Source organism: Podarcis vaucheri (genome assembly GCF_965113315.1).
Source record: "Podarcis vaucheri genome assembly, chromosome: 3".
Classification (NCBI taxonomy): Eukaryota; Metazoa; Chordata; class Lepidosauria; order Squamata; family Lacertidae; genus Podarcis; species Podarcis vaucheri.
In genome coordinates, this window is record NC_138761.1 from 42,311,764 (window position 1) to 42,333,951 (window position 22,188).

Genomic DNA, 22,188 nt, shown 5'->3' on the forward strand with positions numbered 1-22,188 from the left:
GAGACAGAGAATGCATTTAAAACAGAAACAGCTTCAGGGAGGGAAGCTACTTCCCTTTTGTTCTTGCATCACTTGCACAGTTTACCCCACAAGGCACATTGTTCTGGACTGTAGATACAGGTCTGCCTTCTCACCTCTGCCAGAAGACAAGAAGCCAATGCAGTTGTATCTCGTAGCAAGCTGCAACATGAGCCAGGGCTTCAGACTGAAGCTGCTCAACTGAACTGAACCTCAGCAACAGGAAGGAAGCACCGTCTCGCTAGACGCAGGAGAAATCCCCCAAACAAAGCTTCTTTACCAGTCCAGAGGGTTTCTAGGAAAGGATTTTAATCTTCAGATCTATTGTTTTGCTTGATCAATCATCTCCAGAGACATTCAATCCAAAATCCACAACTGAGGGGAAAACCTGTATTAAAAATTAAAGCTATGTTTATACAAACCCAGAGGCAAGAAACCATGCAGGTTTGATTTTATTTTATTTTAAATGGATGCTTGCAGGATGCAGGCTCCATTTTGGCCCCTGGCATCCTCAGGCAGCTGCCAGAGCTTCAGTGCCCCAGCAAAGCCCACCAGCATTGACTTCTGGACCTTCCCTTCAGGAAGCAGAAGCCCTGGAGTGACACTATATTAGGTGGCCCAGGGTATTGTGGGAAAGTAAAATGGATGCTCCCAACAATCTTTGAAGCATCTTGAGGTTAGAACTAGCTTTTTAACAGCAGCTTGATCTGCAAAGGGGTGTATGGAGCGTTAGGGGAGGGATAGTGCCCCTGGGGGGGGGGGAAATGTTATGCTCCTTTGTGATAGTTTGTCCACATTTGGTCCTCACCCTGTGGCTCCTGGCAAATTTCAGCAGTTGACAGGGGCCACACCCAGGCTTCAACTGGCTGGCTGGGTGAGGGTAGCTGATGGGTCTCAAACCCTGCTAGGGACTTCCCTGCATGTGAAAATAGGCTCTGGTGGATTGAGTGTACAAGACCAATAGTGGGTCCAACGGCCAAGAAGACAGTTTCTTCACATACTGTAGTGGGAAGTGAGGGGCTGATGGGGCTCGTGAACCTTGGAAGGAGAAGGAAAACTCTTATCCTATATTTATACTGCCTTGTGCGACATCTTCTGGAGAAGAAAAGGCTAAGGGACAAACCCTACACAAATCCAGAGTAAAGTAGGTAAATGGTGTGAAGACTCCAGTGGGGCACAGAAGACAAGCTTAGTTTTCTATCCTTGGAAGCTAGATTCTCAGTGCAGGAAATCTTATAGAACAGAGATAGCCAAAGGGGCTATTTCCAGGATGTTTGGACTACAAGTTCCACCAGCCTCAGTCAGCATGACCAATCATAATGGAAGATGGGAACTGTAGTCCACAACACATTGGCTACCCATCCTAAAGCCTGGGCCAACATAGCAAGCAAAACACCAAACCCATGCAAGGAAGTAAACCTCTGCAAGTACAAAGTACCTGCAGTATATAACTGGGTGTTTTGTCTTTACCATGTTGGCGCTGTGGGTTAAACCAGAGCCTAGGACTTGCCGATCAGAAGGTCAGCGGTTCGAATCCCCGCAACAGGGTGAGCTCCTGTTGCTCAGTCCCAGCTCCTGCCAACCTAGCAGTTCAAAGTGCAAGTAGATAAATAGGTACTGCTCCAGTGGGAAGGTAAACGGTGTTTCTGTGCGCTGCTCTGGTTTGCCAGAAGCGGCTTAGTCATGCTGGCCACATGATCTGGAAGCTGTACGCTGGCTCCCTTGGCCAGTAAAGTGAGATGAGCGCCGCAACCCCAGAGTTGTCCACGACTGGACCTAATGGTCAGGGGTCCCTTTACCTTTACTTTAAGAGCTTTCTACTTCTCCATTGAGGACGATGTTGGGATTAATATATTTCTGTGAGGGGGTGGCAAACTGTTCCTGTTGAAATAACAAGAGAGGTACAACATGAGGATATCATCTTATCTCCTCATAGTTTAAATTGCATGTTATAGCAACAGTGAGCAGGAGTTTGCTCTGAAGAGATGGTGGGATAGAATTTGGAACTGGGCAAGCTTATGCAGCAGTGTAGGCTTGCCAGGGGAGAAATAAAGGAAGACACGTTTAAGGAAAATTTAATGCCTTTTCTTTCCCTTTCATCAATTTAAATACTTAAGACCCTCCACTCTTACAGTGATCTCTTTAGAGACACTCTTTGGTTTAAGCTTGGATTCACGTATCCTAAGAAATAAATTGCAACTAGACTTTCATATAGTACATCAGAAATTGATTCGCAGTATGTGACACTAGTTGTTTTATTTTAATTTATTTGATTGGTTGTGTGTGGTTGTGTGAAAAGAAAGTTTTCTTTACTCTTTCATTAAAGTAATAATCTATCCTAAAACAACAACAAGAACAACAACCCAGGTCTAATACTTGTTGTCAAACAAACCAAATGTAAAAATACAGTCAGTCTGGTAAACCGGGATTTAAAAATCATTACGTAATCAAAATGTAATTACTACCAGCCTGATATATTTTAAAGCTTTTATGAAAAATAAAATAAAATACAAAATTACAATCAGCATGTATTAAAATAAACTCAATGATTCTTGAGTTATTGGGAACTATTATGTTAGGAGCATTTACACTGCCTATAATATACAGATGAATCATATTTACAGACATAGCATTGGAGGGAAATAGTACTATCCTAAATGACAGATCTAATGTAGACCTGAGCATGAAAATGATTCATGTAGTACAGAGCTTTTCACAGATGCAGGCTAAGTTCTGCAATACCAAATTTTATTTTTATAATCTACAAAGTATCTAAGCATACTACCCTTCTATCGATCTTAACTCTGTTTTTAAATTTCTGCTTACTTTAGAAAATGTCAATTATATTTGAGAATAAAATTGTGCTTATATTTAAAATCTCTTCAGACAAAAACATCTGGAATGTCAATGGAGAGATATTTTATAACCAAAGCACTGAAATACAATTGTCATTCACAGCTACAATCCCAACTTGTACCTTTGGCAGTATGGGGAGTAGCTGTATCAGATGGCAAAGCACCATTTTTTAATTTTTATTTAAAAAGGATTTTAAAAAAATTGTTTCCCAGATAGCTGGGGATAGAAAGGGACTTCATCCCATCATATTTTAAATTTTAGCATTATAGTGCTTGCACACTTTCACTTAAGTGGTATTTCACCAATGTAATAAAAACAATAACAATAGACATAAACCCTTGTAAAGCATTTAAAATGTGCTAATGAAAAAGACTGTGTAACCGGGATGATAAAATGGTGCCTGCAACAGTAGTGAACTGTGCTGTGTTGATTCAACTGCATCATACATCAAACTGGTCGTGTCAAAATCCTGCCCTTTCTAAAATGACGGAAGAGCAGCACAATCTCCACTGGTCTAATGGTCTTCTTCTGCAAAGTCAGACTTCCTGTGGTCTGAGAAAAGACTGAAGAACTGCAGGAAAATATAGGATAGGATGACAATGATTGGATGGCACCATCATGTGGATGCTCCATAAAAAAAATGAGTAAACGAAGCATGGCAATCCCAAACTAAACACTACTGTGGAAGGAACTTCAGATTTTTAAAACAACTTTGGAGAATGCCCTTTTTGCTTCTGCCTGGCAAGAAATGCAGAGGTAATGAAATACCAATGGTTAAAACCAAATCCATATTTGAAAAATAATGCATTGTTTTACTTCATTTTCATGCTACTACCTCTCCAGAATACATTATATTTCAATGTGTTTCATTTAAATATAAAAAGGCAAAGGCAAATGATCCTTATAAGAGGACTACAGACAGTGTTCAGACTTCAACGTTTACATATCTGGGAGGCAATTTTCAGAATCCTTTTCTGCCTGAAGTCTCTGTACGGTGCTATCCAGCAAATCCATGTTATCTCGAAGTGTGACGTTGAGTTCAAACGGCTTGGGTTTAATAGTCAAGCCATAGGTGAAATCCATTTTCGTGTCTTCCTTTGGATTAGCACTGAAATTGCACTGGTGTACGAATATGGCAATAAAGAGGAAGAGCTGCACTTTAGATAACTCTTCCCCAATGCACCGACGTTTGCCCAGCGAAAAAATCATCACACTGCTGGTGAGATCTTTGTTAAGGAATCCATTCTCATCCAGGAATCTCAATGGGTTAAACTCCTCTGGGGAAGGCCATTTCACCGGGTCGTGATTTACTGACCACTGGTTGACAAAGACCACGGTATCTTTGGGGATGCGGTAGCCCATTAAGGTGGTGTCAGCCACAGTGGAGTGGGGAATGGTAACGGGCACAAAGCTGCTGAAACGCATGGATTCGTAAAGGAAGGCCATGACGTAAGGCAAGTGGGGCTGGTCCTCAGCAGAAGGCAAGCGGTCCCTGCCGACAACTTTATCGATCTCTTCTTGCAGCTTAGCCTGTACCTCTGGGTACCTGGTTTAAAAAAACAACAACACAGTTGGGAAATTTTCTCTCAACTCTTCTGAAAGAAAAGGTTACCTGGGCAAATGTATGTCCCAAACCAATGTATGTCCACTGGTAAAATGTAGGGAGGATGAATTGGCAGGTGGGATGGAAGTGTGACCACTTCTTGTGCCTCCAGGTCCCCCCTGCAATGTACCCCCAGCAGCCTCTCATGCCCTCAGTCTGCTCCAGTGGGTCCCCAACCTCTCAAGCATGTTTCAGGTCAAGGAGAGGACGGGAAGTTCCATTAACACAAGCAGGACAGGCAACTGGATAGCACCCATATAGGCTCTATGAATGTGAAGAGACTAATTTCTTCCCCTTGCAAATTTCTGTTTGGTCTATTTTTATATAACTTCTCACAATAGTACAAAAGCCTGTTTGCCAAAATTGATGTAAAAATCTATGTTGTTTCTTTACTTGCTCTTAATAGAACAAACTTTGCCTCGTTCCAGGTTGGGGAAGGGATTGTGTCAGTGTTAATTACTGAACTGGTTTTTGTGTTAATCTGCTTGCAAACTGTTTGCAAAATTTCGCTGTTAACCCACCAGAGCCTTGAGATGTTTAATCTCATATTTCAGCTTTTACTTCTTGGGTTGTTAAACAATGAATCCAAAAATAATATATATTCCGAAACTTTGAGAACTTGCATTCTATCTAAAAACGTTCAACTATCATTCTCCCAATGAATATACTAGTGTCCAGAAGAGATAATACAGTAATTGACTCAATACAGTTTTAATGGCTTCATATCAATAGCTAATACCAAATACTGGGCTAATTTGTACATGGGAATCTATTTAGTGCATTACACATTTTGGCCTCAGGGTAGGATCCAAATTGGTTTGGTTTTGTTATCCTGCAGACACACAAATTGTTTTGGGCAGCTAGGTTAAACCAGGAGCCCTTGACAACAGCATTGGGTTGAAGAGAGCTGAGCAATGGTTTGGAAAAGGGACTGATGAACCACTATTTTTTTGCCATATGACCTGTTCTTGTATGTCACATTATGAAAGGAAACATCCAGTTAAAGGGGGGAGGGAGAGATATTTTGCAACAACTTTCAGTTTACTGAAATTCTATACAGCAAGGTGGTGCTTCATCATTCTAAAAGAGCACAATTGCATCTTAATGGAGGATACCAAACTCAAATTCAAGCACAACTCTGGAAAATAAGAGTTCTGTACCATATTCTGTTAGCCTAACAGGATCTGGTGGCCATTCATTTTTTCAGGATAGAATGGGGGAACCAAAAGACCCAGATAACCACATAAGGCCAAACTCAATGAGAACTTGGATTTCTCAAAGAATGGGCAAAGTCGATGGCATGTGCACCTCAGCTATCACCTTCATCTTTATGGGACGATACATTCAGCTTTCTCTACATGGTTGGAGAACCTCAGCTCAAGAGGCAAATATAGACCTCCAGGCTTCTTTGTAGTTTGTCGCTTTGCACTCTCCTTGAGAGTTTGTGCGTGCCTTGAATGGGTTCTGGCACTCCAATCCATAAAGCCTTTTGCTCACCTGGATGGGTGTGTGTGTGTAAGTGTATGTAGAAACTGGCCGAACAATGTACGAAGTTAGAATTCCCATTCCTTGCTCTGCTCCCATTTTAGCCTCATCCCTCCCTACCCGCTCATGCGGCCCTCGGAAGATTGCCCAGTGGGGAATGTGGCCCTCGGGTTGAAAACAATGCTTTCTCACCGCCTCTCGGCGGAGATCAGCTCCTCTTCGGGTCCGGACCTTCCCCCGTTCCGCTACCTGAGCTTCTCCGAGGGCCCAGCAGCTCACCTGATGAGGAAGATCAAGAGCCACTGCAGGGCGGTGGAGAGCGTGTCCTGGCTGGCGCCGAAGATGTCGGTGACGGTGGCGGGCACGTGCTCCAAGGGCAGCGCGGGCTGCGCCTGCTGGAGGCGGAGGAAGGCGTCCATGAGGTCGCGGAGGGCTGCGCCCGGGCGGAGGCTGCTCTGGTGCTGCACGAACTTTTGGCGCACGAAGCTGTAGAACTCGTGGTTGAGGGAGCGGAAGGCGCGGAAGGCGGAGCGCACCGGGTTGGGGAAGCGCTGCAGCCAGGGCAGCACGTCCACCAGGCTGCCGGCGCCCACCGTGCGCCCGAACTGCTCGTTGCGGCCCACCAGGCGCCGGAACTCGGCGTCGGCGTGGCTGTAGCGGCGCCCGAAGCAGAGCGCGCTCATGACGTTGGCCACGGCCACCACCAGGCTCCTCGACGGGTCGACGAAGGCGCCGCCGGCGCACGCGCGCACCAGCAGCCGCACCACGGCGCGCGCCTCGGCCACCAGGGGCCGCTCCAGCAGGCGGCGCGCCGAGAAAGCGCGCACCGTCGAGTGCGCCAGGCGCCGCTGCAGCTTCCACAGCTCCGAGTAGCCGCCGAAGGCCAAGCTGCGCCCGCCCGACACCAGCTGGAAGGAGGGGAAAGGCGGGCGACCCGCGAAGGCGGCCCCCTGGCGGATGAGCGCCTCGCGGATGGCGCGCTCGCCGCTCAGCACCACCACGGGCCAGCCGCCCAGGCGCAGCTGGAAGACGTGGCCGTAGGTGGCCGCCAGGCGCCCGAAGGCCAGGTGAGGCGCGCTGCCCAGCTGAGCCGCGTTGCCCAGCAGCGGCCACGGGAACGGGCCCGGCGGCTCCAGCCTCCGCCGCCGCCGCCGCTCTTGCAGCAGGAGCCTGGCCGCGTGGAAGGCGGCCAGCAGCGAGAGCAGCAGCAGCAGCAAGCCCTGCACCGGGGGCACGCCGGCCGGGAGCACCTCTTCCAAGGCGCGGGGGCGCACGCTGCGGAGAAAAGGGCGGAGGGTTACAAGCAGAGACAGAGACGGGCAGCAGAGCCTGCGGCTGGGAAGCGCCCCCGCCATCCGCGCGTCAGGCCGCAGGTGCAGTTTTAAATGCGGCGCCATTGAAAAAGAGGGGAAAACTGTTATGTACCAAAACTTCCTGCACGTGCAGTTTCCTTTGTGTGGAAAGGGATCCCCACCCACCAAATTGAGGGCCCTCAAACTTGCAAGCCTGCCATAGACACTCGGCATCCAGCATTCGCAGCCTGCCCTACATACTCGGTAATAATACTTGGAGCCCGGGCAGGTTAATTTTAGGCAGCATGTGCGTGTGTGTCTGAAGGGTAAATACACTGACTTAAACCGTCTCTGTGTTTTTTTAACGGAAGTGTATGTTAATTGGCTGCTGTAACAAGTGTATTGGTTTGTAACTCATAAAGCCTTTTTGCTATCAAGGATCTTAACTCTAATGTTGATGGTGCCCTTAAACGCACTTGCTAAGAAGTAAACCCCAGGAAACAAGGAGATTTAAGTCCAAAGAAACAGGTACAGGGTTGCACTGTGAACCAAGTATTGAAAACAAGGGCTACACTCCAGTATAGAGTGTGTACACTTTTCTAAGTGTATATAGCAAAAATGCTATTTTTGGAGTGAATTTTGAGTAAGCTTTAGCTGTAAGCATCTAGTACTTTACAAAAGCAAGTGAGGTAATTTCTGGGGGAACTTGTTTTTGCATAAGTTGGGAAGTTTATTGCAGAATCAGAAACATTCATAATCAAGTATAATAACACATTCATGGTGTCCGTGGCTTTTTCCTCCATGCTGGAAAAGCAGGCTTTAATCCAGTGTATGTGAGGCGATCATTGAATGCAAGTTGTGTTGTTGTTGTTTTTTTAAAAAATTATGATCTGTAATATAGCTAAAGAGTAAACAAATAAAAGAACCAGTTTCCTTAAAATTACAAATTTTAAAAACATTTTTTTAAAAATAAAGACCATCAATTTCCATCCACCCTGCTCTAAACTTCATCTTTGGTTTGTGCTTTTGGAAAGCTTCCCAGAGTCCTGCCAGAAAAAAGGCATGAAGAGTCCATGGAAATTTGCACTTTGAAATATTATGTGGGAATTCATCATATTTGTGCATATCTATGCACTGTTTCAGGCAGGAACCTAGCAGTGAAGTAAGAAAACTTGCAGTACTTAAACAGCATGTAAGCATCCATCCCATCACTTCAAAAGTAAGGTGTTCTGCACAATAAATTAGATTGAATTTGAGCAGAGCCATGAATTGCTTTCATACTGGTACATTAAAACAACCCTCTTCCCCTGACCATTAATTGCTTGCCCAAATAAAAAAGGGACTGCAGCTTTTCAAAATGATACTAAGCTTTTGGTCTCACTAGTTTCAATAGGATGTACTATACTCCCAAGTAAGTGCAGAGCATCACATCCTTACTTGAAACATTGATTTCACTGGAACTTGTGTGGACACTAAGATTACAAGCTAACCTTCAGGTTGCAGTTGTATATCCTGATGCTAAACACATAGCAGTTACCAGTTCAGTGTTTGTTTTGTTGTAAGTGGTAAAGGGACCCCTGACCATTAGGTCCAGTCGTGACCGACTCTGGGGTTGCAGCGCTCATCCCATTCCTCACCCTCAGCATGTGTGCAGAAGGTGGGTTGAAGATGGAAACAAGAAGATGGAAACAAGTCAGCATTCACACTTACAAATGATGCTGCAAGATCCCTTATTCTACTGCAGGTGGAAGGGATCTAACAGCAGGGGGCAAATGAGAGCCAAGGACTCTTCTCCACCTATGCTTGCCAACTTAGGGCAACATCTGCATCTGAGACCTCTAGTCCATGGAAGCTGATGCCATAATAGATGCATTCACTTGAATAAAATGTTGGGGAGGGGCTAGGTAAGCCCATCACACATAATCACATGATGCACTGCATGCACACCATTTGAATGGCAATGCCCATTTACTCAGGGGGCAGCCCCTCAAATATTTTATGGGGAGGGTCGAAGCCCCTGGCCCCTAGGAGGTGGCTGCTATGTACAGTGGTACCTCGGATTAAGAACTTAATTTGTTCTGGAGGTCTGTTCTTAACCTCAAACTGTTCTTAAACTGAAGCACCACTTTAGCTAATGGGGCCTCCCACTGCCGCCACGCTTCCACTGCATGATTTCTGTTCTCATCCTGAAACAAAGTTCTTAACCCAAGGTACTATTTCTGGGTTAGCGGAGTCTGTAACCTGAAGCGTCTGTAACCTGAAGCATCTGTAACCCGAGGTACCACTGTATTTGCCAGTGCCACAGAAGTCTTTGCAGTTTTTGCTGCCACAAGCTAAGGCAGCTACACCTCTTTAAAGCACCCCAGGTTGTCACCCAAAGACTTGGGGATCTAAGCAAACCAACTTATTGGGGTGAGACTCAAAGCAGCTATTTGGGTAAACGCCCTTAAGAAGGGAAGTATTTGTTGGAGGGGCACCCCACCCCAGGAGGATCCATTGCCTCAAAAAGGCACGACTGGGACGGGACGGGGGGCGGGAATTGCTTGTTCGCAGGATCGGGGACTCACCTGTTCACCAAAGCTTCTGCCACATCTCTCTGGCTCATCCTGCCTCCGGCCAAGACTCGAGCTCCGCAGGCACACAGCAGCCCCTGCTTGTGGGAGGACGAGCGAGCGGTTTCGAAAAGATCCCGGTCGCTCTTCGGCTCTGGAAAGCAGGTCCTTCGCGCCGGCCAATCAGCGCCAGCCTTGGCCCCCGATCCCGGCCGCGCTGCGCTTGCCGCTGCCGCCCACCAGCTCCGCCTGGCGGGGTCTCCCTCGGGCAGCTTCGGGAGGAGCAGCGCCTTGCGACGAGGGGAAGCCCAGTCTTGCTTCCTCGACGAGGGACCTGGCGAGCCGTCTCCTCTTCTCCCTCCCTCCTGGCCCTGCGAGGAAAGTGGAGCTCCCAAGTGCCGTGCAAAAAAGCAGCCCCCCAAAGCTTCTCGCGGAGCTGGAGGTAGGGGAAAGCCCTCCTCTGCCCCCGGAGGCTGGAGAAGTTTCCTACCCTCGGCGTGTGTCACCTCCCCGTTGCGTGCGGAGTCCGCCTGGCGTGATCTGCGGCTGATGGGAAGCCTCTGGCCATCTCCTCCCCTCCCCGGGCGCGCACGCGAGATCCGCAGGGAAACGGAGACGGAGCAGAGCGCCGGGCCAAAGGGCCCCCCGCGCTGCTTTCCCAGGACGGAGCTCAGCCCGGTACTTCCCTCGCTCCCTCCCTCGAGTTCTTAGAGAGGCTTCTGTTTCCCAGGCTGGCTTTGCAAGGTGTGTGACGACTTGCCAGCTTCAGCCAGCCTCCACCCCCCACCCCCCGCCGGGGTATCTGAGGGTGAAATTAGAGGATAACGCGTGGGGCGTGTTTTGATGCCAAATCCCTTTTTGAAGCTACACTCCGATCTTTGACCACTTGGGCATGGCATGGCCAGAATGCTACCTCTGAAATGGTAGCTGAATCCTAGGAGCTGAGGTCCTTTCAGCCTACCCATCAATAAAATAGTTCAGGGGGCTAGCCCCACCCCAAAGTTGAGGGGAAATCCCATTCAAATCGTGCGTGTGTGCCACGTCATGTGATTGATTATGTGGAGCGGGTCTTACCTGCCCCCCTCCCCAATGTTTTATTCAAGTTGGCGCCCTTGCTTGCCACACAAGACCACATGGTTTGTTGCCTCGTGCGTCTCTCTATCTGGGGTCCATGAATCACTTCACACGTTGATATTTATTATTTGCTGCATTTATATCCCACCGTTTTTTCCAGGGAGCTCAAGGCAGCGTACATGGTTCTCTCCCTCTTCATTTTATCCGAAAAGATGAGACCTGAAAGACAAAGGGTTTTGAAGACCACACTGTGGGGGGTTAAATGATGTGCTGGATTGAGAGCCAAAAAGATCAGTTGCTAGGTATTGTTGGCTACAGACTGCAGATTTTTAAACACATTGGAACACTGAAACATAGGAAGTTGGCTTATGCAAAGTCAGACCACTGGTGCCTCAAGGCTAGTGTTGTCTGCACTGACTGACAGCAGCTTTTCAAGCTTTCAGGCAGGAGTCTCTCAGCCCTACCTGGCTGGAGATGCCCAGGATTGAACTTTGGACCTTCTGTTTGCAAGGCAGATGCTCTGCCATGGAGCTATGGCCCCTTCCCACTTGATCCAGGCCACCATGTACAAGTCTAGCAAATGAAGTCCGCATCAGCATGTCTGCAAACCACTTAAGCAAGTGAATTGGCCTATAGAGGAAGAGAAAAACAGAACCCAAGGGTTCCATAATGAATCTCAACCGTGCAAAAAAATCATCCCCAGTCCTAGATTTGATAAGTTAGATACTGAACGGAGAAAACCATTCAGCTTGTTGTTGTTGTTGTTGTTTAGTCGTTTAGTTGTGTCCGACTCTTCATGACCCCATGGACCAGAGCACGCCAGGCACTTCTGTCTTCCACTGCCTCCCCCAGTTTGGTCAGACTCATGCTGGTAGCTTCGAGAACACTGTCCAAACATCTCGTCCTCTGTTGTCCCCTTCTCCTTGTGCCCTCCATCTTTCCCAGCATCAGGGTCTTTTCCAGGGAGTCTTCTCTTCTCATGAGGTGGCCAAAGTATTGGAGCCTCAGCTTTAGGATCTGTCCTTCCAGTGAGCACTCAGGGCTGATTTCCTTAAGAATGGAGAGGTTTGATCTTCTTGCAGTCCATGGGACTCTCAAGAGTCTCCTCCAGCACCATAATTCAAAAGCATCAATTCTTCGGCGATCAGCCTTCTTTATGGTCCAGCTCTCACTTCCATACATCACTACTGGGAAAACCATAGCTTTAACTATACGGACCTTTGTTGGCAAGGTGATGTCTCTGCTTTTTAAGATGCAGAGACTAGCACATTCAGCTAGTCACTCAAAAAAGGCATTCTGTTGGTTATAATTTTGTCATTTATTTGTTTTTCAGAAATGTATTATTCTCTAATAGTGTGGTAGGAGAGCTGGGGGGGGGGGACCTTACATCTGGCAACCAAGGTGCCCCTTGGGTTTCAGATACTACGTGGCTAGACGAGTCTAAAAAGCCTGGGACACAAATTTTCATGGCCCTCTAGTGGCTATGGTGGCTCATTTGCCATATGTAATGTATTTAGTGTTGTTTCAACAGTATACTCAATTCTGACCAAACTAAGCTTCCTGATAAATATTGTGCTCTGGGGGACTTATTATCTCCTTGACTGTGCTTTAAAAAATTTGATTCTTTGAACACTGTGTGCTCCCAGTCCTCATTACTGAAACCCACATGCTTTGATTTATTTATTTTTAATGACAGCAAACAGTTGCTCGTCCTGCTGTGACAGCTGTCACTCTTTTCTGTGTGTGGTGGCAGAGGTTATTGTAGGGGGAAAGCCCTAAGGATGTGGATGGTCCGTTTTCAGTAGTGGCTGGTGCCTGTTGAGACTGGTAGGGAAGAAAGAAGAGAGGCCAACAGTACATAGAGGCAGAGACAACTCATTCTAGTTTTGTCCCCATCCCCATCCTCCCTACTGAGTTCTACAGGGGCAACACTGACCCTAAGGCGGAAAAAGCTGATAGTCAGTGCCATCCCCATAACTGGATGTAAGTAAGAAGAGAGGCCATTGGAGGCTGATTGAGGCTGGTGGGGCAGCCCTCCATTTGCATAACAGACAGGCCTCCGCTGTCCATTTCTGCTTAGAACCCTGTGGAAGAGACAGAAAATAGCTGGTCGCTTTTCATAAAAATGGATCTCATACAACATTTCATTTGGTTTATGAAATGTTCATGAGATTTATGGGGTTTAGAAAGAGGAAGTGTATCCAGTTCTAGTGTATCCAATTCACAAAGCTCTTTCAATATGTATTTTGTTTTACAGTTCAGCTGTAAAATATACTTTGTGCCCGTCCTTATTATATTTGGGCTTTATTTTGTTACAAGCCCCATCTTCCCTCAGGGTACGTTTTGACATTTCCCAAACTTCCTCACTTCTGCATTCAGTGCAGACTGAGGGGAAGGCGGCTTCTGCAGGAGAGCGTATCTGCAGAGTGTGTGCTTCTAGGGTCAGCCTACCCATGAGGCAAGGTGAGGGACTGCCTCAGGCAACAGGGGCAGCAGATCAGGCCTCCAAGGAATGCATTGCCCATGGCAGCGACATCTGTGCCATGCTTCTGTTGGTGAATAGTAGGTTCAGAGCAGGTGGTTGTGCTCACACAGTTCAAGTTCCACCTCCTTGATGACAATTACATCCCACCTCTCTAAATATGTGGACACAGGCATCCATATTGAGGCAATTCTCAACCATCTCAAGGCTAGCTGGTTTGATTCATCTGCCTGCCTGAAATCGCACAGGGAAGCTCAGAAAGAATCACATTGCCCATAGTTTGTGGTTCTAGAGAAAGTGCTACCATATTTTCAGGTCAGGAGTTTTCCAAGATATGCTGGACTCAGACCGTATAAGAGTTGAAAGGGGAATCACTGGCACCTTGAATTGTGTCAAGACTTGACAATGCAATCGATATAGTTGTAGAGAATGGCCATAGAGGCCCACACTCAACAGCTGATAGGCTAAGATACAACTTGCAAACAGGCATCAAGGTTAGTTCCATGTACAGTGCCAGGCAGTGGTAAGACCAAACATTCAAAGTAATTCTAGTGATGATCCTGCTGTGAAAGTGCACTTACCACATTTTGAGCACATACACCATCTTCTGGCCTGGATCAAACTAAGGTAGAACTACTTCTCCTTGTTTCCTGCTGAAGTATTACGCTCAGGGCTGATTGGCTGGTTCTTATGCCAGTCATAAAATTAAAAGGTGGAACCTAGCTATAGATTGAGAGCATTTTCCTGTTGGTGAAGCTTACCTTTGCCAGTCTTTCCTTTGGTCCACCTCTGAGACTGACAATCAACAATGGCCACAAAGAAAAGATCCCCATACTGTACTAACTTTGCTATACCTCTCCTTCATGAATGAATTAACCTTGGTTGTGACTAACAGGAAAATTATTAGAACTCACTGCTACCCTTTATTATCCCCTATCTATTTCTGACTGAGTCTCACAGAAGAACTAATGAATAAACCAGGGGTCAGCAAACTTTTTCAGCAGGGGGCTGATCCACTGTCCCTCAGACCTTGTGCGGGGCTGGACTATATTTTTTTTTTTTTGGGGGGGGGAGAAATGAATGAATTCCTATGCCCCACAAGTAACCCAGAGATGCATTTTAAATAAAAGGACACATTCATGTAAAAACACACTGATTCCTGGACCATCTGTGGGCTGGATTTAGAAGGCGATTGGGCCGGATCCGGCCCCCAGGCCTTAGTTTGCCTACCCATGGAATAAACTGTCCCATCCAAATTTTGTTACCATCACAAATATTTGCTATCATCAGAAATAGAATTTATATTTGAACATAATTTATCTCATGTTCTCTTTTTTCAAAGTCATTCACAATTTGGTGTGCCAGAAGACAACTGATATAAATAAAGTATATTTGAATTAACATGCACTGCGTGCATTTGAGTTACACATTTTTTTCATCCTTGAGCAGGATTTCCTGAAATTCATTGTCCAGTGTCCAGTGTGAGAAGTAAAACTGACCTCTGTGAGATTTATTTCTGAGTAAAACACACACAGAACTGGGCTTTAAGATTGCGTGCCTGACCAAATCACACAGAGAAAGCAACACATGATCCTGCATTAACAAAGCACAGCACGTTGCCATCCCATAGTCTCTGTGCTATTAGGAGCCTGGCTTTTATAACAGTCATTTAAAAAAGAGAGAGAGAGAGAAAGAAAAGCACTCACAAGGTTAGCTGCTGCAGGGATTGTTAACAAATTGCAACAAATTCTTTCCTAACTTAATATGGTTTAAATTATACATATCTTTTCCTGAGCAGAATGTGTAACTTTGCCTGCGTGCGGAATAAAAGTAAGTTGGTTGCGTGCTTGAAAAGACTAAAGGAGAATGAAATAAAGTTCTGTCACTTTAAAGCCTTCCTCCCCCTTCCAACACCACTATCCACTAATTGCCTGCAGCAAATCTATTGGGGAATTGCGTGCAAACTCTGACATAACCCCAGGCTTAACATAAACTAAACTCTCTCAGGTCATTGGCAAATAACAGGTATATCCGGTTATGCTTTTGTACCTGTCTGCACACAAATTAAAAGTGCATGTAAAGTTACCATAATGAAAGGCAGAAGGGAGGAGGGAGGGAGAGCTAATAACCAAGTGGCTCACGCTATTCATTACTCTCCTCACCAGTGTCCTAAAAGGCAGATGGAACAAAGCAACGCCTAAATCGCTGGGTGCAAAAAATTGCACCACAGGATTCTGTTGCACTGCAGTACTGTTGTATTGCAAATTACTTTGCTAGGATTTTTCACAGAGAAACAACAAAGGGATCCTGCCATGCGCTGCCCAGAGTCGTCTTATGAATATTATTTATTATTATTTATTACATTTCTATACTGCCCTTCATCCGACAATCGCAGGATGGTTTACAATATAAAAGCACTAAAATGCATACCATAATAACAAACAAAAACACACCCAGTTTGGAAAGCCATAGGGCTGGGGAAAATATATGTTTGTGCCTGGTGCCTAAAGATATGTAACAATAGGATTGCCATATTCCTGACATGTCCTGGTGTTTGGGTGTAAAAATGACGAGGGCAAAAATGGCGAATCGGCAAAAAGTCAGGGAAAACCTGGGTGTATGGCTTAAAAATCACCATAATGGCGGGAGGAATTTTACTTTTTGAAATTTGGCAACACTATTAACAAAGGCACTAGGCGAGCCATCTTGTCTTAATGTATTCGGGGGAAATGCATCCCCTTGTGGGAAGGAGCATATTGCCATTTCTTTTTCCATTTCAGCAGACACGGGAGACTGAATGATACGCAAAGGTCTGGATTTTATTCCTAGTTCCATCACGAATCTTCTGAGTGATGCTTGAGAATAACCAAGACTGAAGTTACGAAACCCAACAGCTGATAAGCTTTAACCCCAAATTTGGGAAGCCACCTCCTTTATCACAGTTTCTGAAAAGTAGTAAAAATGAAAAGGCCTCTGGGAGTGGTCATTTTTGCATCAAGTTAAAAGCAGATGAACTTTTAAAATGCTGTTATTCCAATACATAACAAAGTAGACTCCCCCCCGCCCCCCTTTTCATCTGCCATTTCTGTCTTGTATCCATGGCTCCCAGCCTCAGATGATACTGCAGTTATAACACGGGTGTTATATGAATACCCAAAAGCAAATTAACAATGATAGTAAATGGCAAATGTGTGTGGGTTTTTCTAGTGGGATGCTCCAGAACAGAATACCAGCTCCTTTGTTCAGGCCACCAGAGGCAAATAGCTTTGTCCCCAAAAGTTAGTAGGGAGGGAAGAGTAGGGCTGCCATATGTCCAGATCTTCCCAGACATTACCAGGATTTCAAAGGCGGGATTCCCCGGGGAAGTATGGCAACCCTAGAGGTATCCCTGTGCATTCAGGCTACCATTGTTTGTCAGCAATGTGAAGCTGGTGGTGGGTGGCTCCTTTGCTCCAGGGAGGAAATATTCTGGACGGGGATGTGAGCTCAAGTTGTGTGTGTGTGTGTGTGTGTGTGTGTGTGAGAGAGAGAGAGAGAGAGAGAGAGAGAAACTATGCATGTGTGATTTGTGTGAGAGCGGAGAGATGTATTTGCAGGGTGTGCGTGAAGGAAGGAGGAATGAACTCAAGCTCCCCCTGGTGTTCCCGTCGGGGTCGTTTCAAGGCCCTAGCCCCCAGCCGGGCTTCAGACTAGATCAACATCCCCGGATTCCTTTAAGGGAATACTCTTAAGCATGGAGGGGCAGGTGATGGCCATACATCCCCTCCCCCATACAAGGTCAAACAATGCCTAACCGCAACCCTAACAAAGTTGTGACGATTGCTACAAGGTAGGCGAAAACCAAGTGGCCAGTGCCAATTTACCAAGTGGAAAAATTCCTACCAGGCCCCCGGACAACCAAGGTGACCAACCGAAGTCCATAGCAAGGCCATTGCCTAACCTGCAAAATAATGAGAGAGGGCGGGTGATTGGGGAAGCAAGCCAAAGAGGAAGTCCTCTGGCTCGCTCCTCCATTTAAACGGCCCCGGCCAGCGGATTGGCTGGCCGGGCTCTGACGTGGCCGGGATCCCCCAGGCAATGGGGGACAAAGTCCCCCACCCCCGGTGGGGAGTGTGTGGCCACGCGGTCCACCGCAACTCCTCCCCACTGGGAAGTGGAGCGGATTTGTGTGAGAGAGGAGAGATGTATTTGCAGGGTGTGTGTGAAGGAAGGAGGAAGTGATCTACGTTTTCTGTGCATGTGAGAGAAAATGCTGTATGTATGTTAGGTCAGTGAGGGAGGCGGGACGCGCACTTGGACAGAGAGGGGTGTATGAACAGTGGTACCTTGGGTTAAGAACTTAATTCATTCTGGAGGTCTGTTCTTAACCTGAAGCACCACTTTAGCTAATGGGGCCTCCTGCTGCTGCTGCGCCGCGGGAGCATGATTTCTGTTCTCATCCTGAAGCAAAGTTCTTAACCCGAGGTAATATTTCTGGGTTAGCGGAGTCTGTAACCTGAAGCGTATGTATCCTGAGGTACCACTGTATGTGTGGTGTTTTTGTGTTAGAGAGGCGTGAGGCATGTATGCATCTGTGTGAGAGTGAGGGAAAGATGCACCAGGGGCCAGGAGAGAGAGACATATATTTGCAAATATGAAGTTTGTATGTGAGAGGGAGAGAGACAAATCTGTTGTGCACGTGTGAGCGTGTGCAAGACAGAATGCAGTTGGCCACCTTGTATATTTTCCTGGTACTGGGGAATGCCCCCTTTTGCTATTAGACTACAAGAGGATCCAGCAGGCATGTGAAGAAAATCAATACTGTATAAATGCCACAAACAGGACCAGTACGATATACCACAGTCTTCCCATGGTAAGCATGAGGTAAGCATGGGAGCAAGTAGTGAAGACTCTCTTCTCTCTCATTTTGTGCTATGCCACACACACCCTGCCATGGCACACACTGTGTGCTACACCACACACCTCACAGTGGCCATTTTGTCCCCACCCCTGCCCAATAATTTTTATTGGTTTTCATGTAAATACAGGAACTACATATAACTACAGTAACTTGTCCAGTCGTACTCAGTGGCCATTTTGTAACTGACACTAGTCTTAGTTTTTAATTCATTATAACTCAAAGTAATAAACATCATCTATAAAATGTTAAACATCTTGATTTTTATTATGTATTTTTGAATATACAACCAACAAGCCAAATATCTCTTGCACTAAAAAATAGTAATGACAATTGAAACAAAAGTTTTGAAGGTAGATGAATCTTCCTTCTTCTTCTTCTTCAGCTTGTTCCACATTTTGGATTTCTGCCAGTCACACTGTGGGTGAAGACCGGGAGCTCTGACCTGGGGGCAAGAGGCATATCCCTCAACTTGTGTAAGCTGAAGCACAGCTTGGTGAAGCTTGTCATACCTTGGATCAAACTCATCTAGCATACAGGTGAGCTAAAGGGTCTTTCCCAGTCCTGGGGGACAGTGGAATATCACACCGTAGAGGTATTAATTAACAAGATGATCGAATGCGTTCAAGAATCGGCAAGATAACTGATCAGAAGGATGGAGGATTTTGATGAAGGATGGAGCGAATTCTAAACTTCCTACATTCCTTAGAAAGCCGTCCCCGTTGAAGCCAGGCCCCTGGGGGCACCCAAATGTAATTAACACAGGAGATTCACCACTTCCCCTAATAAAGATGACAGGAATAATCTCATAAAGTAAATGAGAGACAGTTCCCCAAGGTGATCATTCTAGACAGAGACGTGTCGCTGCAGTTACAGGGAAGTCTGTAAGCACCTGCCACTAGAGGGTCTTAAGGAACAGGATGCTCCAGTGAGACTTGCAGTGAGTGGGAAGGAGGAACATCTTGTGAGCTCTCAGAAGAAAGTGGCATGATTTACAGTCCACTCTTGAGGCCTGCGCACTGCTGGCACATGTGCCCTAGGGACAATATATTCCCAACAGTAATGGTGTAATAATACAGAATGGTACTATTATCCTGGCACTGCAAGCAGAAAAGGCAGCTCACCTGGCTGTACTTTCACATCCCTCCGTAGCATATTGTAATGCTTAATTTTCAATATATAGTTTCAGGATCACAGTGGTTTTCACGAGCTTAAATTCATGTACGTTGACACACCTTCTTCCTCTTCTGAAAAACTAAACAAAGAGGCGTGCAGAATTAAAAAGCATATACAGTGGTACCTCGGGTTAAGTACTTAATTCGTTCTGGAGGTCCGTTCTTAAGCTGAAGCACCAAATTAGCTAATGGGGCCTCCTGCTGCCACCGCGCTGCCGGAGCCCGATTTCTGTTCTTATCCTGAAGCAAAGTTCTTAACCTGAAGCACTATTTCTGGGTTAGCGGAGTCTGTAACCTGAAGCGTATGTAACCTGAAGCGTATGTAACCCGAGGTACCACTGTATACACTATTGATACTACAGTAAAAGAATTTAAAACCAAAACATGCAAACTGACAGCAGCAAAAAAGTCAAATAAAATATTAACATTTCAAATCCTCAGACAGAAAATCTTTAAAAGCATCAAATTTAAAAGTGCACACTAAATGTCCATTGAAACAAGAGAGATATTTAAAAGATGTCTAAAAACCAACAAGGTCCTAATAACATAGGAAGCTGCCTTACAGACAGTCAGGCTTATAGGTCCCTCTAGTTCAGCACTGCCAACATGGACTGGCAATAGTTTTCCAGGGAGATGCCAGGGATTGAACCTGGTGGGTCTACAAAAGGGTCTGCTATGCCTTCACATTATTATGAAAAAATTACACACTGCAAACATCCCCATTCCTCTTTTGCCAACTTTACCTAAGGAACATGAATGGGAATATTGAAATACTGGATAATTCTATGATTAAAAATGCTTGGTGCTGTATTGTTAATATATATTGACTAGTAAACACAGCCTGCATTTTACAAATATGCATAAGTACTTAGTGGCCATAAAGGAAATTCCTACAGTCATCCAATTTCAGATGCCTCCCCTCTTAAGCTTACTGAAATCTGTGAAGGGAAAATGTATGTCCCATCTCTGTGATAGTTCTCATTTGTGTGTGTGGCTCTCATTTGGAAAGTTAGTCACTGGAATGAGAGACAATTATGCATTTCAACTATTAGGTTTTTAAAAAATCATACAGTCACCTGTCGGTCACGCCCCAAATTTGCTCTTGCAACAGAAATGCATAAAGCAGCATCCCAGAGAAGCTCAGAGAGGGGGAAATGAAACTAACGTTTAAAGAAGGAGAAGCACTTGCTACTTAAAGAGCAGTTGGGCAGTCAAGCAATTAACTGCAGTAGGGGGAGAAAACGGGCTGAGGAGAAGGTAAATGGTGTTAATTGCCCCAGCAGAGCATACCTTGACGATAATAACTCAATACCACATGAGCAGAAAATATGAGCTAAGAGCAACTTATTCATTCATTGACCCTTAAGAATTTTAACTATTTGTTAAACCTTCGCCCTACTGCCTACAAAACTATTTAAACTAGAACCAAGGTTTTCAAAACTGAAATTATGGCTCCACTGCAAATTTAGCAGATTTGGGAGATTTGTTTCATTAAAGCATTATATAATTGCTTTTGGATTACATTATTATGTAAGAGAACTGTGGGATTCATTCTGATTAATTGTTCCACAATATACAGCTTGCAGAAAGCAAACTAAATACATACGACTGGGTCCCCTCATGTGTCCCGACAACCATACAGTGTCAATAGGAGGCCTCCAGCTTGAAGATCTGGAACTGTGTGCTACAATATGGGGCAGCAGTGCCTAAAAGTTTCATTGGCTTTTCCACCACCCTGCTGTGGGGTGAAACTTCCCTCCTTATGATCACCCTTTAACATACCACATATTATCAGCCCAGACATATTATCAAAGCACAGATTGCTTTGACATGGTTCAGCATATGTTCATTCTAAAGTTTGTGATGGGTGCCATCTTTTAATTATTGCTAAAATGCTTTTCCATATATATCTCTATATCTACCATATATAACTCTATCTATCTACAGTGGTGCCTCGCAAGACGAAAAGAATCCGTTCTGTGATTCTCTTCGTCTAGCGGTTTTTTCGTCTTGTGAAGCAAGCCCATTGACGGATTAGCGGATTAGCGCTATTAGCGGCTTTTAGCGGCTTTTAGCGGCTTATCGGATCAGCTGATAAGCGGCTTAGCGGCTTAGAAAAAGGGGGGGGGAAAACCCCGCAGGAACTCGCAAGACATTTTCGTCTTGCGAAGCAAGCCCATAGGAAATTTGTTTTGCGAAGCACCTCCAAAACAGAAAACTCTTTCGTCTAGTGAGTTTTCCGTCTTGCGAGGCATTCGTCTTGTGGGGCACCACTGTATCATCTATCTATCATCTATCTATCTATCTATCTATCTATCTATCTATCTATCTATCTATCATCTATCTATCTATCTATCTATCTATCTATCTATCATCTATCATCTATCATCTATCATATCTCTCTCTCTCTCTCTCTCTCTCTCTCATCTATCTATCACACACACACACACACTAGGGAGAAACAGTTTTATAACATCAATCTGCCATAGCCTTATTATAGCATAATATTACAGCCAGAGCTATTTTTCTAGAAAAAGAAGTGCTGGAACTCACCATGTACACCCCCCTTGGCAATAGCACCTACCTGAGAGGTGCCAGAACTGAGTTGTGATGAGTTCCAGCTGGGGGGGGGAAAGCACAACAGCATTATAGCATTATAGTGTTATATCTTTCTTTCATTTAAACAACCAAGAAAAAATGTTTCAGAGAAATTCAAAAACAAAAATAGAAACACTGTGATAAAATGGCACTCAC

The 22,188-nt window shown here is 45.5% G+C and overlaps 1 protein-coding gene across 2 annotated transcripts; it reads right to left on the bottom strand.

Annotated features, from left to right (window-relative positions):
* Positions 1 to 3,665: 3,665 nt before the first annotated feature.
* On the bottom strand, positions 3,666 to 10,470 carry CYP1B1 (cytochrome P450 family 1 subfamily B member 1). 2 transcript variants are annotated; one of them, XM_082218097.1, is made up of 3 exons: positions 9,822 to 10,470; positions 6,242 to 7,237; positions 3,666 to 4,420 (listed from the first exon to the last, which is right to left on the bottom strand). In XM_082218097.1, the coding sequence occupies exons 1-3, from the start codon at positions 9,857 to 9,859 to the stop codon at positions 3,814 to 3,816; spliced, it is 1,641 nt and encodes a 546-aa protein (XP_082074223.1). In that variant the 5' UTR covers positions 9,860 to 10,470; the 3' UTR covers positions 3,666 to 3,813. The 2 variants fall into 2 exon arrangements, with proteins under 2 accessions (XP_082074223.1, XP_082074222.1); XM_082218096.1 differs by lacking the exon at positions 9,822 to 10,470 and having other exon boundaries at positions 6,242 to 8,102.
* Between the last annotated feature and the right edge of the window lie 11,718 nt (positions 10,471 to 22,188).